At 34.7% G+C, this 21,671-nt stretch overlaps 4 protein-coding genes across 5 annotated transcripts; 1 reads left to right on the forward strand and 3 right to left on the reverse strand.

Annotated features, from left to right (window-relative positions):
• The first annotated feature begins 650 nt into the window (after positions 1–650).
• Positions 651–3,427, forward strand: LOC140987884 (ribonuclease 3-like protein 2). The gene is made up of 4 exons (XM_073456609.1): positions 651–1,089; positions 1,701–1,853; positions 2,253–2,626; positions 3,107–3,427. Exons 1-4 carry the CDS (start codon positions 709–711, stop codon positions 3,279–3,281), a joined length of 1,083 nt encoding a protein of 360 aa, XP_073312710.1. The 5' UTR covers positions 651–708; the 3' UTR covers positions 3,282–3,427.
• Positions 3,428–3,784: 357 nt separating this feature from the next.
• On the reverse strand, positions 3,785–5,597 carry LOC140987883 (alpha-1,3-arabinosyltransferase XAT3-like). 2 transcript variants are annotated; one of them, XM_073456607.1, is made up of 3 exons: positions 5,264–5,597; positions 5,043–5,180; positions 3,785–4,964 (listed from the first exon to the last, which is right to left on the reverse strand). In XM_073456607.1, exons 1-3 carry the CDS (start codon positions 5,376–5,378, stop codon positions 3,832–3,834), a joined length of 1,386 nt encoding a protein of 461 aa, XP_073312708.1. In that variant the 5' UTR covers positions 5,379–5,597; the 3' UTR covers positions 3,785–3,831. The 2 variants fall into 2 exon arrangements, with proteins under 2 accessions (XP_073312708.1, XP_073312709.1); XM_073456608.1 differs by having other exon boundaries at positions 5,043–5,162; positions 5,264–5,596.
• Positions 5,598–7,696: 2,099 nt separating this feature from the next.
• Positions 7,697–9,554, reverse strand: LOC140987407 (alpha-1,3-arabinosyltransferase XAT3-like). The gene is made up of 3 exons (XM_073455896.1): positions 9,309–9,554; positions 9,098–9,214; positions 7,697–9,022 (listed from the first exon to the last, which is right to left on the reverse strand). The coding sequence occupies exons 1-3, from the start codon at positions 9,427–9,429 to the stop codon at positions 7,866–7,868; spliced, it is 1,395 nt and encodes a 464-aa protein (XP_073311997.1). The 5' UTR covers positions 9,430–9,554; the 3' UTR covers positions 7,697–7,865.
• A 4,642-nt stretch (positions 9,555–14,196) lies between these two features.
• LOC140987911 (uncharacterized) lies at positions 14,197–18,030 on the reverse strand. The gene is made up of 5 exons (XM_073456656.1): positions 17,700–18,030; positions 16,721–16,877; positions 16,080–16,130; positions 15,740–15,832; positions 14,197–14,596 (listed from the first exon to the last, which is right to left on the reverse strand). The coding sequence occupies exons 1-5, from the start codon at positions 17,816–17,818 to the stop codon at positions 14,537–14,539; spliced, it is 480 nt and encodes a 159-aa protein (XP_073312757.1). The 5' UTR covers positions 17,819–18,030; the 3' UTR covers positions 14,197–14,536.
• Positions 18,031–21,671: the final 3,641 nt, after the last annotated feature.

The raw sequence follows: 21,671 nt of genomic DNA on the forward strand, positions 1-21,671 counted from the left end.
TACATCTCTTTTATATGAAAAAGTTTTGTATTATATTCTCAAAAAATAGATACAAACAGTCTCATTTTCATATGACAGGTGTATTTTCCATCTTTTCAAATATGGTTTTTTTCCCCCAAATTTTGTTTATAACAATCACGTAGTGTGAATAGAGAAACGTGACAAATTAAAAGTTTATGCCCTTGGCTAGGATATTTTGATTGATGCTCTACTTCTTATTTGCTTTCTTGTGGTTTTAAATTCAAATAATGAGATCATATCATATGAATAAATATAATTGAAATAATTATCATATAAGTATAAATTATGATTTTTTATTATTATTTAGATTTGTCTCAAGACAGCATCAGCTTATTACTTTTACGAGTAAATAGCCAAAATTTTTATTTAATTATAATTATAATAATAGTTGCATCAGGAATCTTTCTTTTTTTTTGCCTGCAAGGAAATTATATTTTCCTGGAAAGAGAATTTTTTCGTGCCCTAATGGACACGCGAATTATTACTTGGAGACACTTTATTAGAGGGAACGCATAGAAGCACATGGGGATGGGGCCCCTCCTCTGCTTGCATCGCACGGTCTTCGTAGTCTTCCAATTAATTAATTGAAAAATATTAAAAAGCCCTATTTTTGTTATTTCACTGTGTCTTCTGCCGAAGTTTCCCAACCAAAAAAGATTAGTCAATTTTTTTTTTTTTTTAAAAAAAATGCAATCGCGGGCGGCCGATTACTCTTTTAGCTGCTATCCGGCGGAGGAGTCTGAAGAAATACCTGACATAGCGACGTCGGTGAGGCTTGTGGAGAATCTTCTCAATTACAGTTTTACGAACAAGAAGCTACTTGAGGAAGCACTCACTCACTCCTCCTACACTGAATCCGCTTCCTACCAGCGCCTCGAGTTCCTAGGCGATTCGGTTCTTGGCTTAGCAATCAGTAGTTACCTTTACATCGCTTACCCAGACCTTGACCAAGGTAAGCTCTCGCTCATACGATCCGCCAACGTTAGCACGGAGAAGCTTGCGCGCATCGCCGTCCGTCACCAGCTCTACAAATATGTCCGCCACAACGCCACCATCCTTGACGAGAGGGTATCTATCTGCTCTTCGTTAGCACCGCATAAAAACATTCCTCCTAGAGTAGCTCATTTCATGTCAAAAGATATTTATTATTTTTACATTGAACCCTTTAGCGAGTCTGATTATCCTTGTCTTTGTTTATGTCTGGGGTTGGAGCAAATTATCTATCACCTTCCGTTGTACGGTTCAAAAATCGAAACTTTGGGCACACGTTTTTGCTTGTTTGATTAATCGCTCTTTTATGGCACTAAAAGCACTTGAATCGTTTTTTTAAAGATTGAGGCTGTTTAATCTTAACGGACTTGATGTTTAATTTTGGCGGCTGAGCTCTGCTATTTGATTGAAGACATTTACATTAGCAACTAGCAAACTAGTACATGTGCCTGAGTCTGTTGATTGACACATATTTCGAATTTTGTGGCCCTTCCGGGGACATGGCTTTGGTCGAGTTGAATATCGTGAAGTTGGTTAAGTTGTCCAATAAGCACTTGAGCGGTTCCTTTGACCCAAGATCCATCAATTACCCAGTAAATATGCATACCAAGTGCTTGTTGGGAAGCTAGGCCAATTTTTCGATGTTGGACTCTACCAAAATTGTGTCCCTTTGCATAACTGTATTTCAGGTAAGGGAATTCGTGATAGCGGTACGGCAAGAGGAAGGACCAGAAGTGTATGGAGGGCTTATTAAAGCCCCAAAAGTTCTTGCTGACATTGTAGAATCAGTGTCTGCTGCTGTGTATGTTGATTGTAACTTCAATTCAAATGCTATGTGGATGGTTAGTCTCGCTTTTCCGTTTTTTTCTGCCTTGCTTTTTTTATGCATTTTTTTTTGCCTGTTGTATTGAATTATCATACAGATAGTGTATTCCATGTGTTTAGAGCCAAAATTTTGTTACTTGTTATAGGCATTGTAGGGCTTTGGCAGCGAAGCCTGCTAGTTCAGTGAGTTAGGCTAAAAGGAATTCGGTGGAAAATTGATACTAATTGTTTTATATATTTGCTTTTTGGCTGCAAAAACATGCCATAAATATTGCACTAATCCTTTCTTATAATTTGATGTCCCGTTTAGCTGTTAAAGATTGTTTTACCGGTTTCGACATATATGAATCAACACAAACATACCTCCAAAAGTCCCTTCTTAAGTTGCTTGTTTTTCTTTGGAATTCACGCTTCAGATAATCAGAGACCTTCTAGAGCCTATTGTTACGCTTGATGTGTTGAAACAACAACCACAACCCGTGACAACGCTCTTTGAACGTTGCCAAAAGGATGGCAAGCAAGTTGACATAAGGTATTGGAGAAATGGAGACAGATATATTGCAAGTGTCTATGCTGACGGACAATTTGTGGCTTCAGCTTCTTCTGAGCAAAAAGAAAATGCAAAGCTACATGCTGCAAAAATCGCTCTTCAGAGGTTGTCTTATGAATCTAGTGATATAAAGATGGTCGATACATGCAGTCAACTCAATGGGGATAATGAAATCGAAGGAGCAAAACATAAGCTGCATGAGATATGTGCCAAGAAGAAATGGCCCAAACCAAACTACAAGTAAGAATTTTCCTGCTGGAAGATAATTATGCGAAAATTTATTGCATTTGTAAACAATGAAGTTGATCAAGACATTGTCTTGGCGCCGGCCGACCGCACTGAAAAAGTGCTAGTCAGCCAGCTCGGGCAGCCGAAAATTACTTTTTTTTTTACTTTGGGATTTTTTTAAAAGGCTTTTAATTTAGATTAAAAGCCCAATTAAAAATGAAATTAATTTTTATGCCCTAAACCAAACTCTAACAAAAAATGTTATTGGTTGGCTTGTCCTAACACATAAACTTCATCTTATTATGGTATACCGTGGAATCCGCCTGGCGGCTCCTAGTCTCCGTCTAGTTGCTGGTCTGACTACCGACTAGCACCCAGCTAATTTTATAACATTGCTTTCTAATTGTGTTTGTGATCAATTCAGACCCTGCATTCCTTTGGAAATAGTTTATTTCTTGGTTATGTTACATTGCTGATTTTTTCAATGTGTAGAATTCAAGAGGAGGTTGGCCTGGCTCATAAGAAGAAGTATATTTGTTCTGTTGAAATTGAAATTACTAAAGGTGTACTCTTTGTGAAGGGGAATGAGAAGTCAAGAGTTAAAGAAGCTGAGAACTCCGCAGCTTCTGCGATGCTATTTGGTCTGCAAGATTCTAAATATCTGTGAAGTTGTAAAAAAAACATCTCATTCTACTATTTAAACTACTGAAACGATTATGTGCCACCGGGGGAATGCTTTTATTGTGTGAAATCAGCAAATACTATTTATCTCGCAAAATCTAGCAATATGAATGTTTATATTGGTTTCTGGCTTTTTTTGGGTGAAATCTGCAAATACTTTTTTTATCTCGCAAAATATGAGTTTCCAACCATTTGAAATACTTTCACTATTGTCTCCCTAAACTCCACATTATTTGTTCTTATATTCTGCTGGTCAATGTACAAAGCCCTGGCTGCCCGATGTCCCTTTGTAATAGTGAATCGGTTATGAGAGGATGATTGCATCCATAAATTTGCACGCGTGACCTTTACAATCAACACAAATTGCCTACCACGAATTTATTTGATTTATGAAATTCCCCATTCGGGCTAAGCTAAGAACAAGCAGCCAATCCAAAACAAAAGAAAAAATTAATTCAAGAATCGATTATAAATAAAATTTATCCCCTCCCCCGAGAATCTCGTATCCTACTCGTGTTTGATCACAAAACAGGATCTCAAAGAAGGCTCATTGCTTGAACCATTGTTTCCCTAAATCTTGCTATGTTAACTCTCACATTCTGTCCATTTAGATACACCTCCCTCCCCGCTTCCACACTGAGCCAATGGAAATCTGTCAAAACCGTATGATTCGGGCTTCCGTAAACCTTCGAAATCGAGCTCTCCTCCGGTTCAATCTTATATCTCAAATAATGTACGTTCATTGCACGGGCAGGGTTCCCATAATAGGTAGCTGCAGCCCACGCTAGGCCGATCAAATCTATTTGCACCATTACAGCGCCATCAGGCAAGAAAAGCTCGTTCGTCAGACCCGCCCCATGAATTCCCACGAAAACGCTACATGAGTTTATGTAATTCGCAAACAGTCTCAAGTTCGAGATTGTTTTTGCTCTGGCAATGACAATGACTCGAAATCCTAGTTCCTCCATTGTGGAAACCATTTCTTCTTCGTTGAGAAATCGTCTCATTGTTCTCCTGGATAAGAGCATTACAGTAGGCCTTCTGATCTGGGAAACATGATCGAATTTTAGGCCAAAGGATTTTCTAAGAAACTGTCTGAATTCTTGCATGGAATGTCCTTTTGGGATGTCGCTGGAATTTAGAGACAGATGTCCGTGAAATTTGAGCCCGATTACTCCCCCTGGAAAGCAGTGCACACTTTTGTTTATGGCGGGATTTATTATAGGATAATCCGATAACTTATCCAGGGACTTCCCATATTTTCTCACAAATGAAGGGTTGTAATCCAGCAGAATAAATTGGACCTGGGATTTGAACATTTTTGTGGTTATGTAAAGAGGGATTAGAATTTCGTTGATTTCATGGAAAATGTTCCCCACAAATCCGCTGGATGAGAAAATTATAGCAGGGATTTGATGAATGTACTGACAAACTGGTAAAGTAACATTTCCCTGCAATATCCTCACAGGGGTGACACTTCTGAGCAGAACTTCATCTTCTCGCCTCGCATATGGCCGAACCACGCTTTCTTGATCGGCAAGATTCGACGGAATACTAACTGTCATTGATCTGGTGTCGATCCCAACAGGTTTATTTGTAACGCAGTGTATAGAGTGAACTTCAGGATTACAGACAAATCCTATCGTTTGAAGCTTTTCTTGATCTCCCCCTGTAAAAATTACACCAAAATCTTAATATCGAAGTACTAATCAGGAAAAGTATTTCATGTAGATGAATATTTCGGAACCTTTCACCAGTCTGGATAAAAGAAAATCAAGGGAATCCTGGTTTTCTTTCACGGTTTCATTCATTCTAATCTTTAATCTGTCTATAGAAGTAGTTTTAGAAGTAGAGATGTATTGCGTCCCTGCCAATTCCATGTAAACTAAACAAACTTCAGATTCTATTATGAAAGAATTACAAGTACAAACAAAGTGATCAAAAACAAGAAAATTCAGGTAAACTTACATTCATCAAATCGAATGAAACGAACCCACAAAAAGTCAACATACAGCAAAAGAATCACAAGCAAGAAAATCAATGGAGTTGTACAAGAAAACAGCTTCCTAAGATCTCTCTTCATTGCTGATTGCACAAAGAACTGTTAGAAACTATTGGTGCCAGATGCAAGAAACGAATCTATACGCTGATGAGGCAAAAGCAATTAAAAAACAAAGAGAAAGAATAGAAGAATTTCTTGTCCAAGAGATGCATACTTTTTGTTCTGTACTGTGTTCTTACAACTACACGCCATTTGTTTAATCGAAGGAGACTTTTCCAATTTTTAAATTGCGTGGTTAAGTATCTCTTATCTTTAGTAATTATTACAGCAACTATCAGTCCAGGTTATATAATAAATTTAGTTTACTCTTGATTTATTAATCAACCTATAACAATTAATTGTTTGCTTGATGTATTAATTATTTTATCCTTGCATAAAACTCTCTCTTTTTTTTTCATTACATGGGATCGCTGTTTTTTGGCTATCAACTAGAATCCAACTAAGGCTTCTCTTCTATTGGGAAGAAGTTGAACTTGTTCATAAAACTTTATTTGTAAGTGACTGATATAATTCATAACTCTTAATTTTGTGCAAAAATAAAGGCTTTTAATTGAAAACCAGATTAAATTTAATTCACATATAACCAAGATATTCATATGTATTATTTTATTAATTTTTATATGTATATGATAAAAAAAATTTGTTGTTAGATCTAAATCATATGATGTTTGAACAATTGTACATATTTTTATATATATTGGTTTTCAAATTTACAGTATCAGCGTTTCTAAGAAAGTTCAACGGTTTAAGAATTATGCACGCACTTCTTGGCGACGTCTTCTTTGATTATTTGATTTTAGACAAATTTTATTGGTATAAGATAATTAGGTGACAAGAACCGATATTTTCGCATAATATAAGATTCGATTTCAAAAATTATTCTACTGAGGACTTCATTAGTTATAATTAATTATGAAATTTGCATTTTTTTTTTTCAAAATATGAAATACCGAAAATTGGTTTCAAATAGCTTTGCATTCACAAATGATTTGGTCTAAGTCCAAGGTTGACAAATTTTTTCCGTGGAATATATTTATAGATTATTTTCATTATTTTTTTGAAGAATTTATTTGTGTTATTTACACTTTATAATATGTTATAAGCATTTCATTTCATGAATAAAATCATCATTTCCTTTTGTATATAAACCACAATATGAGTAGAATAAATTGTGGCTGATTTTGCTTTTTAGTCTTCCATTATCTCAAATTTCTAAAGCAAATTAAAGTTGCTGAAGCATTAAAAGGACCATAATAACACAAAGGGGGTGGGGGGATTCAAATTTGGACAAAATTAACATATATATTAATTTTTTTAAAAAAAAGTAAGGTTAACAATAAAAAAAAAATAAATGTGAATTGACTAAAAAAAATTGGTGAGTTTTTGTTTTTAGTGCCGACTAACTATATTTTACATTAATTAAAATATGATAATTGAGTCATAATATAGTCCAATATATCCAAATCATGTAATTATAATAATCGGTAATAAATTCCAAATAAAGAAGGAATTGGAGCATGTGAATGAGCCAAATTATTTATTTTTCTAAGCTCCGAATTCCAACGCTAAGTACGTAGCTAGCCGCCCGGAGAGCTATTAAAATGGAATTAATTTAAAAGTAAACAACTTGTGTTTTGAATTGACCACCATTAGCAATTTGGTTCACATTCTTTTTGCTGTTCTGAGTATTCATTAAAAATTGATGGCAACTTCTTTCTATCGTTTTCTGATAATTTCAAAATTTTCAGTCTACGAACAGCTAGCTGAACATCGTGTGAAGACAGACAAGTTTTTGTTTCATTTTTCTACAAATGAATAATATTTAGGATAATTTTTCATGTTCTCATAGTTTTTGGTCATAGTAATCCTCCTTGAATCTTGGCTTTTAAAAATTTTACGGCTCGAACATAGAAAAATACTACATATCTTCTTATTTTAATTTGTGCCAGAAAAGTTTCTTGATTTGAAAATTTTTGTATGGTTAATTATTTTCACTAAATCATATCAATAAATACTATCATGGCTACTTTCAGGGTGTTCGAGTAGGTTCATAGTGTCCGAGTTAGTGGAGCAGATGAATGTTTGGACTATAATCATGGTCTACCAACTTTCCCATACGAGTTTGTCACACATGATTTGTTCAATACAATTTATTTAGCTAGCGTGGTTTGTAGGTTATCGCATTAGTTCAAGAGTTTACTCAATCAATAAACACTAAACACTGAGTGATTGGGACTGCAAATTCCATCTTCATACAAATAAATAATAAATGCTGTCATAATACCTGATGATCTTACAAAATAGTTCATTAAACAAATCTACCATGAGTCAAGTCAACATAAAAAAGAATGTAAACATGCATTTATACACCAGATCGAATACTCAAATATATAAAACTGAACAGGCTATGGATTTTCCAGGCCCGATACTTAATCATCCCCGTATGTCTACAAACAGCGGATGTATCTATAACTATATCACCAAAAACAAAACTTTATATATCTACCTCTATAAATCAGTAACTATGCTTAGTGCTTCAACAAGTGTTTCTCTAAACCTCACAAGATTGATCCTTACATTCTGCAGATCAAGATACACAGTCCGGGTCGCCCGGTATCCTCCTTTATTATACATGTATCCAGGATCAGTGATTACGGGATGATTCCTTCCGTACAACTTCACTAAGGAACTCTCTTCTGGTTCGATTTTGTAGCGCAAATAATGCACCCCCATTGCACGTGCCGTGTCGCCATAGTACATGTTCGATGCCCATTCGGTGCCGAGTAGTTCTACTTGCACCATCACAGCACCAGAAGGCAAGAACAACTCATTTGTGAGTCCGGCCCCGTGAGCTCCAACCAAAACACTGCAAGAATTGATCATTTTTGTGAATTTGTTCAGATTCGACGCTAGCGATGATCTTTTAACAACGATTGCTTCAAATCCCAATTCTTTCATCATCAAAATGATTTCATCTTCGTTCAAGAATCGCCTCGTATTGGTACGAGATAACAGCAGTAGCCTCGGTTTACTGATCTGTGAAACGTGTGTGAATCTTAGACCGTATGATTGTCTGAGAAGATGTCTGAAATCTAACATTGAATATCCCCCCGGAATTTCACTGGAATTTAAGGCCAGATTGTCGTTATACTTAACACCAATAACTGAACCTGGAAAACAGTGGACACTTCCGTTTGAAGCCGGATTCATGACCTCAAAAGCTGATAAATGTGACAAAATCTTGCCGTATTTGGCCATGAACGATGGCTTGTAATCCTCAAGGATGAAAAATACCCGAGACTCGAACTGTTTCGTCGTGATGAATAAAGGGATGATTATTTCACTAATTTCATGGAAAACATTGCCTGTGCTGCCTGTCGAGAAAACTACAGCAGGGATTTCGTGCCTGTATTCACAAAACGGTGGATTTTTCATGAAGTTTCCATGTCGAAAAATACGAACAGGTGTGATGGATTTGAGGACTTCATCTTCTTGTTTCGCGTAAGGCCGTATAATGGTTTCTTGCTCGGTTGTCTGGTTTGATGAAACGTAAACTGTCATGTTCCTTGTGTCGATTTTTACAGGCTGATCCGCTACACAGACCACAGAGCGAACTGATTTGTCACATGCGAAGCCGGTGGATTCAAGATTTCTTCCATCTTCTCCTGTTTCATAATTTGTTTAAAAAAAATTCTCCCAAGTGGAGAATTTAGAGAAGAAATTATAGAAAATATATAGACCTGATTTTACAAGTCTTGATAACTGAAACTTCATCAATCCCAGTTGATCTCCAGGTGCTTTATTGATGACCTTTCCAGTACTGAAGCTGGTTTCTGAAGCAGAAAAGGATCGAAACCCTGTCAGAAGAAATTTAAACGTCAATTCTAGCTCAGCCATATATATGTATATTTATATAATCGGAGCTTGGAATAGAAGGGAAAAAAAATTTACATCCATGAAAAGAAAGAGCTGTGTTCTCCCAGAAGAAATCAACACCAATAAAAAGCAAAGGGAAGATGATCAAGAAAATCAACGGCGTGGCACGAAAACATGGCGTTTTGAGTTTCTCCATTTTTGGCTACTTTCGGAAATTTCTTCAATATCTTTTACATGTAACAGAAGAGACCGTCGCCCGCAATTTCTTCGATACCAAAAATGTCAATTTTTTTGAACGTCAATCGTACGTTTTTTTGAACATTCTTTTCATATTGTATTATTCATTAATAATAATAATTAACTATATACTATGATACATGGGTAACGAATAGTATTGTGATTTGTGGGAGAAGTTGCCAATTTGTCCTTCCGGAAAGAGCCCACGATAATTAACTTTGATTATTTAAAATATTTTTAAATTCATAGACAAATTCTAATAAAATATTCACAGCTCGTTTAAAAATATAATTATGAAACCATGCGCTTATTAAAAAAAGACAAAAACTTGTATGAGACGATCTAATTTGTCGTATTTTATGAGACGGATCTCTTATTTGAGTCATCCATGAAAAAGTATTACTTTTTATGTTAAGAGTATTATTTTTTATTGTGAATATCGATAGAGTTGACCCGTCTCACAGATAAACATTCGTGAGACCGTCTTACAAGAGACCTACTCTTAAAAAAAAAAAAAAAAAAAAAAAAAAAAAGACGAAAATCAAGACAGGTAAAGATTTGGGAAAATGGGAAATGGGAATGGTGTGTAAACACGGCTTTAATTTTTAAATTTGTAGACTTGACTTTACTCGAATGCCAAGATTCATATTAATTCATGAAATAAAATTATTAACTAAATTCGTCTTTGAAATTGTCTTCATTTTTCCATTAATTTTTTTTTTGTCTTCTTTTAATAGCAGTCAATTTTACACCAAATTTTTCTTTTTTTTTTTTGGGGCCAATTGTACTATTCAGTTACGTGCATTTCATATTACGCGACATATGTCACAGGTTTTAAGGAAACCGCAAGTGCGACACTTGATTTATATCAAACGTTCAATCAAAATTATTTCAAACAAATTATTATATAGTGTTATTTATAGCAAGTATAACAAACAATGACCTGGACAAAAAAAGTATGTGTTGTATCTAAATAGATATATCGTAACGTATCGAAATTCATACATTATATATTGTACCAAAACGTATAAGAAAATATATATCGATATTATATCGAAATTTTCGGTATATCGAGTCTCGATATATCATTTTCGTTACGATATTGATATATATTGTTTTATACCAAATTTTTTTATTATTTAAAATTATTATATATTTTTATTTTTTATATATTGTTTCGGTTTTTCAATATATACCAAAAGTTTCAAATTTCATATCGTTATCGTACCGAAAATTTCGATATCATTACCATACTTACAGAAATCGTTGGTATACCGAAAATTTCGGTGAATTCGGTATTTTTGATACGATAGCCTCGCTATATCGAAATTTCGATATTTTTTCTCACCCTTAATGGATTATCCTCATCCTTGAAAAATTGATTATTTTCGCATGTCCTAGCATTCGAATTTAAGACCTCCAGTATAAGTACTTAAATTAACGGGAGTCGGTACAATTGAGCAAGTTTTTTTAAAAAAATTTTGGAAACTCGCAATCGCTGATTGAACAAGTTTGGATTTGATATAAGGATTGTTTTTGGACTTTTACAAAAAATTTTAAAAAAATGAGAGTGTATGACAGATGGAACACTCAATTATTATAAAAGTTTAATCTTGATGTTTTATTTTTAAAATGAAATTCCTTTTTGTCCATGTGCCGTTCATTATGTACAATCATATATCCAAACGAAAGCACACGTTTGTAGATTCCCACACGTTACTATTTGATGTGCATGGAATAAATCATCATAATAATACAATAATTTGTAAATCACATTAATTAGATCAAACACACTATTTAAGTTATGTGTGACAAGTTATCTCGATAAAGTGTTAATAAGAGAAATTGAATTATTGACTATTAGTCAACGCTCACCTACTCTACCAACTCGGATATTCCGTTGGGAGGCCATAGTTATATATTATTATATTATAAATTCTGATATTATTAAAAATAAAAATTTTAATATAACATATCACACCAAAAATCTTTTCAATTTTACCCAGAAATTCTATATATATAAATATTTCATTTGATGTACTTGTTAATACTTTTAACAAACCTCACAAAATATTTCTCTCAACCAATTCTTGTATATTTGATCAATTTCTTTTTAATGTAAAAGTATAAATTATATTTAAAACAGTCATTTGATAAAATAAAAATATATCATACATGAGCAACAAATAATATTAATATATAAACAAGGATATTGCTTTGTTTATCATCGATAGTGATTAATGGTTAGACAACCCAACCAACACGAGAAAAGGTGACTAGAAAACCGAAATGATGTATCGAAGACCAGAAGAGTTTACTTTATCGATTATTCCAAAATATTTTAACTTCAACTTTGATTTTTTTATTCATAGTGGGCAAAGTTTGGAAGACCAATTAATACTAATCTAATGAAAAATCCGAAGTAAAAAATTAAGCATACCCCTTTCTAGATCGTCGGCAGTCACATTCAAATTATATAAAAAAAAATTTAAAATTTTATACGAAAATTTTATTTGGGAAAAATTTTCATGAATATAAAAAAATATATTAGGGAAATATTAAAAATGATAATGGTCAAATTATTTGATACATCTATTCTATTTTATTAAAGTTGAGGACATGATAGTAACCACCTATGAAGGACATCAATTCCAATTTTACACTTATATGATACTAATATTACATTTTTGTTTTTTGTTTTTAAATTTCAACACACACTTTTATTTTTATTTTTTATTTCAACAATTCAAATATCAATTTAGTCTCTCCATAATTTGTCAAATTTCACTTTAGTCTATCGATAATGATAAAAAAGACTATAGAGATAATGATAAAAAAGACTATAGAGATGCATCGCGTGTGCTAATAACTAGTTTTAATTAAAGTTAAATAATAAATAATGAAATGGACAGACGAATTACAAACTGGATCAAAAGTAGCCCAAATCCGTTCCAAGAAGTTGGGCTTAAGAACTAGGACCCAAACATTATGTAGCCCATCAGTAACCCAGTTCAATCAAAAAGAAAGAAAGAAAACCAGTACTGCCAGAATCTTGTTTTTTCAGTTACAATGAACTTCGAGTAAAATCATGGAGTTTCTTCCATGATCCCTCTCTTTGAATGTTCAATTGCTGATAGAAATTGCCAATAAAAATCTCAGATTTTTGAAACAATTCCTGCCCGCTGATCACCTCCCCAACTTCTTCTCCTCTATCATCTGCAACATATTTTGCTTCAGTTTCGGTACTTTCGCCACCTCCAATGAAGAAGATGCTCGGATCCTTGTGAACCTCATGAAATGCTCCGAAAACCTTGTCCGGGGAACGATTTTCGACAACTTGGGTAGCCATGGCAGATTGAAAGGGCCTATCAGTCCCATCCATTTTCTCCTTTCGATAAGGAAAAACCCCAGAAATGATCACGGGATTCTGCGATACAACAGAAGCTGCAGCAGTTTTCTTGTTTTCTGCAGGTACGAGGAAAAAGGAGAAGAGCCCAGCTTCTGCTGCAACTGCAATGATGATAATATTAACGACGAGGTACAGGTTTGCGGACCTCAAAGATGCAGTGGATAAAAGGGGTGTCATAATTACGAGGAGAGCGGCGGCCACTAGAAGAAGCTCTGCGATCTGGGTTTTCTTGAATTTTTCCATGTGTTTAAACTTTGAATGAGTGCTGAGTTGTGGTGACTGAATATATATATATATATACATGCGAGGATGTTTTGTCAGACCTTATTTTGGGTGAATTTTTTGTTAGGGAAATTGGCCTTCAGTCTCCCATCGTCGATTTTTTTTGTGTTCAGTTCTAAGGTATTTTTTAATACTACATTTCCACATGAAGTGTACCACATTTTGTATGACATAGTACCACAATTTTGTGGGTAGGGAGTGAACACAAAGAAATATTTTGATTGGGGATTTTTCACCAACTTCCCTTTTTTTGTTCCACGATCAAAATAAAATAAAAAAAAGTTAAATAAAAACATTCCCATCATAAAAAGTACATTAAACAAACTTCTTGAATTTCACGAGCAATTGTGAATTTTTAATTTCAACCACAAAAATTATTATTATTATTATTTTTGAAAATCAATGACAAAATGAATGATATCATTGATATGTGCTATACAGCACTCAAGATGTAACACACATATATATTTTTAGAGGAAGCACGAATGCGCTTGCATATGGCAAGTGAGTCAGCTGTAGGGCACTGCATTACTTATCAAAAAATATATATCGGGATTGAGTAATTCCATTGGGGATAAGGTCGGAGGAAAGTAGACAAGTGGTACCCCTACTATGGGCAAAAAATGAAGATCCGCAGGTCCACAGATATGAAAGTTGAACTTGAGAATTAAGATTACGGTGACTATACCTCATCTGCTTCTGTAAAGTTTGTGGCTTAAAAAAAATTAAACATATGATAAATACAAATGGTTTTAGTAATGTAGAGAGTCTGAATATATTAATCGAGCTAACAGGATGAACAATTCCAGTCAACTTGATAGCGATAATTTGACAAATACGATTCGCGCTGTTATTAAAAAATAAACTTAAGTAAACAAAGAGCTTAGAAAAGATCAGAGTTCATATGGTTGGAGGAATCGACAAAATAGAAACGCTTTTTTTAAAAAAATAGATTGTTTGGTTACAAAAGTGTATATACCGTGAGCAACGAAATCAGGTTCTTCCCTGTTTTAGTATTGCAGTTCACTCAAAGTGTCCTTGCCAATGCACCGTTTTGTTTTCCTCAAACATATAGTATTTGGACAGAAACATAACATAAATTTTCACTGTAACCTAAACTATGAACAACAAAATTGAAAAGATAATTGGAAAAGCTGGCTGTCAATATACAGCAACAACACTTGGAAAGCCGATACAGTCACTATACAAAGCATACAAGATAGACTTCATTTAATTATCATAGCCCTGGGTACATGAATTGCATCAACAGCTTTACTTACCAATTCTTCGAGTTGGCTGTTTAATGTTACGGAAGATCGTGCTTCATATTTTGCCGTGTCCATCAAAAAAGTAAAAAAAAAAAAAAAAAAAAACTTCAAGTAGAACATCTCAAGAGAAATGCTACCATACACCCCAGCAAAGCACCAGCAGAAACCTGTAGGTAATCAATTAGCGACCTTCACCCACGACAAGGAAGGGAATAACACAATGAAGAGATTTTTGATAATATCATTTCATATTCAGAGCTCAGATATCTAACTAAAACCAGTGAGTTATAGGCTATAATTTACAAGGCCACTGCAATGAACAAAAGAGAAAGCATTCACTAAGACAGGGGAACAAATTGTCCTAGAATGCGTTTATATTGAGGTACTTGAAATCATCAATTTCAAGATCATTTTACTTGTCTGGGTGAATGTAATTTAAGTGAATTTTCAAATCCATTTCAGTCCTATCAATTCAAGCACTATTATTAACACACTGAACATATTTGAAATCTATTCATAACTTCAAAACGAACACGAGCCATAATTTAAGCATTTATCGAATAGAATTTGATAATTAAGTTCAAACCAAAAGATGATAGTTCGAGTTCAAATTTTAAGTCAACCCAAACTTGAGTTTAAAATTGTTAATTCCGAGCTTGCTAAAAAAATATGAAATCCAGCAATATGAAATTATTAGTATTTGGCTCGATCGACTCATTTTACGCCTACTTCAAAGCCACCTAATATGTTTGGCTGAAAAAGAGAGCAAGTATATCATAAATAGAAGCATGTGTGATCTCGGGCTCAACTGCTCAAGCCAGCCACGTCAAATTAGGCTCGCATTAGGCCAACTCTATGAGGTTGCTGATAAACTAATGAGCCAGCTCAACTTTTAAGGGCATTTTTAATCAATGGATTAGAAGTTCCTTATGGAGACTCACAAATACACAAACAAGTGAATTCATAATAAAGAATGGAACATTCCTGAGTGAGGGGCAAATGAGAGAACACGGGCGAAAAAAAATCCAAACCACCATATCTCTGTTTCTTACACTTCAAAAATGCAAGTTCTCATGCAGGTGGGAGAAGCGACTAGTTTTCATTTATTCGACGCACATGAGGCAATTATATCATGACCGGGCATGGACCATATGCACAAGCTAGCCATTGATTTCCTAGAGTAATATGCCCAGCAGTAACAATTGAATACAACATATAAGACCATATTAACTTAGGTATTATGGAACACATTTTTAGCATAAGAAACATGTTGCAATGATGCCAAACAATATGAGTATGACTAATCGTACCTGAAGTGGAGTATGACCGAGTGAGTCTCGAAGAGGTCTGACGTTAGCAACAGGATGCTCAGGAGGTAATTCACAGACAATTTGGTTCAATAACTGCAAAAATAAAATTATCAGAAACATGACAATAAGTTTGATCTCATCAGTTTCAGAAATATAATGTGAGTGAATTAATGTGAAGTGTCCTGATAGTTTAATGGCGGCAAATATGAAGCAAGTATCATAAGGCAGTGTTCTCTCAATTATTTCAGCTCCACGTGCCACAACAAACGACCTAGTGAATTCGAGTACCTTAAGAAACTAAAGGAGAAAAGGAACCAATAATAAACATGAAGAATCTTACTTCAGCCTGCCGACCAGCATGAAGTCTGATGCCAGTAGCATCATACATTACCTGATACATCACAATTAATAAGCAAGAAAAAATAAGTCTGTTAACTAAGTATTTTGGCCCAAAAAAATCCAGTTGTGAATGATATGAAATGAAATATATGTAGATATATTCGGAATCTCTCTTAAGAGGAAGAGACTGTGAATTAGAGTGAATGTATCCCGTGACTAAACACAACTCCAGGAGTTGCAATAAGTATCCTAAACAGCATGTGTAGTCATACTTAATATGCCCACACCTTAAGCCTAAGAAGAACATTAGGGTTGTGTATGTTTCTTTTCATTGAGGAAAACATGATATAAATCAATAAAAAAAATTCTTATATAAGGCAAATAGCATATTCTCTATCTCCATTAGTGACACAGTCCTTAGGTAAAGAATTGTATCGAGAAACAAACGAAATCAAAACTAAGATTACATCAGGCAATCATTTATGAATCTTGAATTCTGAGAAAAATTTTAAGTGGAAATAATCCCCCATGTCAACCACACACCAAAACTGTACAACCTCTGATGTAATTATTATTCAAAAAAGACATAAACAAGCAGGTAATACATAAAGTATGAAGGAAACCTCGTTAGAAAGTACATACAACACATGCCAGGACTACAGCAATGGCAAATGATGATTCCCCAGCTCCATCTTGCAATCCAATAGCAGTAGCAAGAGCGGCAACAGTTGCTGAATGCGATGATGGCATCCCACCTGAACCCAACATCCTTTTAGAATCCCATTTTTTATCCTTCAACCTGCATGTCTAAGGAAAAATGTTGAAATATCAAACAAGAAAACGCAAGATAACAAGAGTAACTAAAAATTGCCCTTATGAGACAAGATACTAATAAGCTACTGTACGATTTATGACCTAAAAAATTTGCACCAAAGCAACCAAGAAGAAGAGGTAGGAACAACTGAGCAAGATAGGAAACTAAACTGACGTTCTTACTTTAAAAGGAAAAACTCACTAAATGAGACACAAAGAAACCAAAAGCAGCAGATGAGACGACCGTGATAAAGTAGAGAGCTTTGGAACCTGTTGTGATTTATTATACATTCTAATATGTTAAAACCACTCAAACATGCAACTTGTGTGTTTCTTCAATATCTTAACACTTCCCAACAAGATTGAAAATAACTACGCGAATTCTCCAAACAAAATTCAATTGAATTTGCCTACAAACCATGAGAAATCGTCACCACTCATGGGTGCTAATCTCGCAGACAATAATTTAAAATTAGCAAGAAAATCAGGTAAGCAACGACCTTAATTTCAGAATGACACTCTGTCCGTGAAGCTACAAAATATTAAAAACCCATCAAATTGCAAAGGGAACAGGAAATAATATAGTGAATGCAAGTTATAATGAAAAAAGTTGTCACGGCCTCGCCTATAATCCAGCGATCAACAAATTAAACAATTTTACCAAATCACGCATGTGCCGCCATAAAAGATAAAAAAATTCAACTTTTACGGGTAATTTTAAAAATAATAATAATTTCAGTGGCCAAAATCAGATTCAACCAACTTCGTGAAGATTAAAATCGAAAGAAATGTGTAAAACCAAAAGTACCAAGTAGTGAAAGGCTTTAGAAACTGCGCGACAGCACAGGCTAGGAAGGCCGAGACGAGAGGCAGGTTGGCAGGGGCAACAGACGAACGGAGGCTCGCCGCAGCATCAGCGCCCGCCATCACCTCGAAACTAGATCGAAAAGAAATGCAGCAGATGATTCAAAATTTGTGATTTGCTCCGCCTTCCAATTCCGATAGAGCGGCGATAATCGGCGAAATGCAGGGATCGGGATTCGGAGTTTTGATTGGGAGAAAGATTTGGGAAAGGTGAAGTCACGCGGGTTGCAGTTGTGAAGAATTAATTGTTATGGAACCTGAAACCTATTGACAGGTCAATTTTTCTTTTTAATTTTTCTCTCTCGCAATTTTTCACGTTTTTTTTATTCCATAAAATTAAATGTGATGCCCTCAGTACCCTGTCAAAATGGAAGATATGTTCATCAAAAGTTCAGGTATTTTTTTATAAATATCAGGTTCCAGTGTTTAATTCATTCATTCACTATATTGTTTTCAGCAGCATCCTTAGCTGTTCTTCTCATATATCCTCAGTCTCTGACTTGAGCATCTGAGAGGCTACACCGGGACACCCTCCCGGCCCCCTTCTAACAATCTTATTCGTGATTTCAGGCTCATGGTAATTTCGAACATGCGTCTGAACTAGTGACAATTGCTGAAAGCGGACCCTAAAATTTTCCGTGAGTATCAAAATATGATATTTTCTTTCTTATCATTTCAATTTAAAAAATTAATATATTTCAATTTAAAAACAACAACTTTCTTTAGTACACCATACGCATCACAGAATGAATAACTAGTTTTAATTATAATAAAATGAAAATTAGATAAATTTATAAATGAAAATTTTATAAATTGTATAATTTTGAGAAAGTAAGAACATAAAATATGTTGTTTGACGGATTCACGGGCAAGGCATTTACTAGCTGGGCCGATATTTTTCACTCAGGCCCAAGTTGACATTGTCGTGTGTGAATTTGAGGTCCATCAGTTGTGAATTTGTGATGTACGTTGGCCTTCTTCCGTTTAATATAAATCAATTTATCATTTTCTTTGAACTAATCCGGTTTTGAGCCATTTTCTAAGTCTGATCTCGATGATTTTCGGCTCGAAGAAGCTCTCCATATAGGACTCCATGGATGACTTTCTGTTGCATTGTTAGACATAGGCTTCTCTCAATCTCATGCTGATAACTCCTTATTTTGACGGACAAGAGGAAGTGCTATCGTGGCTCTATTAGTTTATGTTGATGACATTGTTGTTGCCACCAACTGTGAGAAAAGAGGCTAGTGATTTAAAAATATATCTTGATAGCAAGTTTCGGTTAAAGGACTTGGGAGAGTTAAAGTACTTCTTGGGCATAGAGGTGGCTAGATCACAATGTGGTATTTCGATTTGTCAACGAAACTATGCTTTAAAACTACTCACAAAAGACCTCGAGACTGTTTGCTGCTTTGGTAACTCCTAGTCGAACTCTCTTTTTCATAGGATTTCTCATCAATGACAAAGTCTTATGGTTAACATATATGAAAATGGCAAAAGACTTGGCTTGGTCGATAACTTTTTTAAATTTTGGAAGCTTGCCAATAATTTGAGGCATGAGATTAACAGTGTGAGTTGCATATGAACTCCAAAAAACCTCAGGCCGCTTTTCTCTCATCAATTTAGCTGCAATTGTATTCTTGATGACATTGTTTGTTATAATTTGAACAACATTATGAACTACTAATACTTCAACACACATGTCAACATACTTAGAAATAAGTCTAGCTGTATGTGCCTCGTCTGAAGACTTTTTAGACTCTAAAATGTAGTACATTCTTTTTTAATTTACATACAAATTAAATATTCTTCTTCTTTTTCTACCACTTCATGCGAATTGCGTCTCCAGAGTTTATATGCACAGATTTTTGTAGCTCGTAGTTCTATCTTTTTGCTCTGATGACAAACTATTGTAAACTTTGGACCAGAAAACATTTTATACCAGTATTTAGTATGTTGTATCAAGAAAAAATGCATCTGAATAGCTTCTGTAATGAGATAATGATTATGAACAACTTTTTGTTGAACCTTATATTTTGTCTTGGTGCAGTTCTTAGCGTTACACATTATAATTGTTGCCACTGGGATCATTTATCAGTTATAGCTTGTTATGACTTTCCACATGAGCTTCTCTTTACAATCAGTCTGTCTTGTCGGGTGTTCATAACAAAAGTAAGTACATCATCTGAATAACATTTCATGGATAATGGAAGCAGTAATAACATGTTGCACCAGTTCGCGCATAATGTTTATCTGTTTGTTTTATTGGACTTTAGCAAATCAAAATGTATTAAGTACTATAAAGTTTACTCTAGAATTTGCACGTTCTAATTTTACGGCAATGAACAGGCCCTCTTGGACGTGTACACTATTCAAAGGGAGACAGGAAAAATTGATGGCATCATAGTTGGACTTGTAGGAGATCTTTCTTATGGAAGAACAGTCCGATCACTTGCCTATTTACTCGCCAAGTACAAGGATGTTAAGATCCACTTTGTGTCGCCTGAAGTAGTAAAGATGAAGTCGAAACCGATTGGAGTTATAAGAACATATTTTGGTTAACGTATATGAAAAGTGAATTTGTCAATAAAATTGCAGATTGGATCCAATTAGTAAATTGTGGATGTCGATCCAAGGGCTGCATATTTTAGACAAGCAAAGAATGGTCTCTATATTCGCATGGCTCTTTTGAAGCTCTTACTTCTTGGTTGGTGAGGCAGGAAGCAGAGACTTTTATATTGCTCATTCTCGATATGTATTCTTGTTCAGCTATTCTTTCTTGAGATCGAAAGAAGAATCACGGGGTGATCGGATTTTTGTCTTATAGGCTCGATTTACCATTAACAAAGTTTTGGCATTGGTTTTCTTCTTGTTCCTCAACATAGGGAACTTTTGAAAGATGTTTCAGTAAGGTTTAAATGTACTTCGGAAGACCGACGAATTGTCCTGATAATAACCTGACTTACGAGCTTAATTTGGTCTATCGTTTTTTTTGCTCCCCAATCCAAGTATCATGATATATTTCAACAGTACGCAAATTTTCCTACCACTTTTTTTTAATCATAATACGGACTCCAAACAAGCCCCCACTGCCGATGTCGTAACATTGTGAAACCATGCGGTGCGTATTACGTCGTCGCTTGTGTCACGTCCTACATCGACTCAGTTGTTTATAACTCTTGAAAGGTGAGTCTGTTCATTTTTGTTGCTACTACTTAAGACTCGGTTATAAAGTGCTGAAGCCCTGCTTTGTTTTTTCGGGATCAACTGAAATGTTAATTTTTTTTTGGGTTTCAAGTTGCCAGGACGGCTTATTATGCTTATTTAGGCTTCATTTTATTTTGATTACTTTATTTTTCTTGGAATTGGCTTGTTGAGCTGCATTTCTCTTTGTAATTGAAAGAATTATTTTAACTAACTAAATACTCAAGCTTAGGGATGTAAATGAACTAAACGGTTTGCGAGCTATTCGAAGCTCGGCTCGATAAAAAGCTCGTTTGAGTTTATTTGTTAATCATATCAAACCAAGCCCAAGCTCGATTTTGAGTTCGAAAATTTAATCAAACCAAGCTCAAGCCTAAGGATATTCGGCTTGTGAGCTCGCAAACATGTTCGATAATAGGCTCGCGAGCTCGAGCTCGAGCTCGGTTCGTTTAGGTGGCTCGCAAACATGATTTTGGAATGTTCAATAATATACTTATTTATGTTTTTTTTTTGCTCTTATTTGTGTCGTTTTGGTTATTTATGAATGAATTTACATTTTTATGTCTGATTTAAAATTAGTTTATAGATATATTTAATTTTTAACAAGCTCGATTCAAACTCAAACTCGAGCTGAATTCTATGCTTATCGAGCTCGAAAACGAGACGAGCTCAAACCAGGCTTGTTAAACATGTTAAATGAGCTACTAATGAA

The sequence above is a fragment of the Primulina huaijiensis genome, chromosome 11 (assembly GCF_012295235.1).
Source record: "Primulina huaijiensis isolate GDHJ02 chromosome 11, ASM1229523v2, whole genome shotgun sequence".
In the NCBI taxonomy this organism is placed as follows: domain Eukaryota; kingdom Viridiplantae; phylum Streptophyta; class Magnoliopsida; order Lamiales; family Gesneriaceae; genus Primulina; species Primulina huaijiensis.

Coding starts and splice junctions, on each gene's coding strand:
- LOC140987884 (XM_073456609.1), top strand. CDS start 709: ATGCAATCGCGGGCGGCCGATTACTCTTTTAGCTGCTATCCGGCGGAG. Junction 1,854..2,252: donor ATTCAAATGCTATGTGGATG/GTTAGTCTCGCT, acceptor TTCACGCTTCAG/ATAATCAGAGACCTTCTAGA. Junction 2,627..3,106: donor TGGCCCAAACCAAACTACAA/GTAAGAATTTTC, acceptor TTCAATGTGTAG/AATTCAAGAGGAGGTTGGCC.
- LOC140987407 (XM_073455896.1), bottom strand. CDS start 9,429: ATGGAGAAACTCAAAACGCCATGTTTTCGTGCCACGCCGTTGATTTTC. Junction 9,215..9,308: donor AGCTCTTTCTTTTCATGGAT/GTAAATTTTTTT, acceptor TTCTTCTGACAG/GGTTTCGATCCTTTTCTGCT. Junction 9,023..9,097: donor ATCAAGACTTGTAAAATCAG/GTCTATATATTT, acceptor ATTATGAAACAG/GAGAAGATGGAAGAAATCTT.
- LOC140987883 (XM_073456607.1), bottom strand. CDS start 5,378: ATGAAGAGAGATCTTAGGAAGCTGTTTTCTTGTACAACTCCATTGATT. Junction 5,181..5,263: donor TTTCATTCGATTTGATGAAT/GTAAGTTTACCT, acceptor AAGTTTGTTTAG/TTTACATGGAATTGGCAGGG. Junction 4,965..5,042: donor TTTATCCAGACTGGTGAAAG/GTTCCGAAATAT, acceptor TAATTTTTACAG/GGGGAGATCAAGAAAAGCTT.
- LOC140987911 (XM_073456656.1), bottom strand. CDS start 17,818: ATGGCGGGCGCTGATGCTGCGGCGAGCCTCCGTTCGTCTGTTGCCCCT. Junction 16,878..17,699: donor CTAAAGCCTTTCACTACTTG/GTACTTTTGGTT, acceptor TTAGACATGCAG/GTTGAAGGATAAAAAATGGG. Junction 15,833..16,079: donor ATGCTGGTCGGCAGGCTGAA/GTAAGATTCTTC, acceptor TTATTTTTGCAG/TTATTGAACCAAATTGTCTG.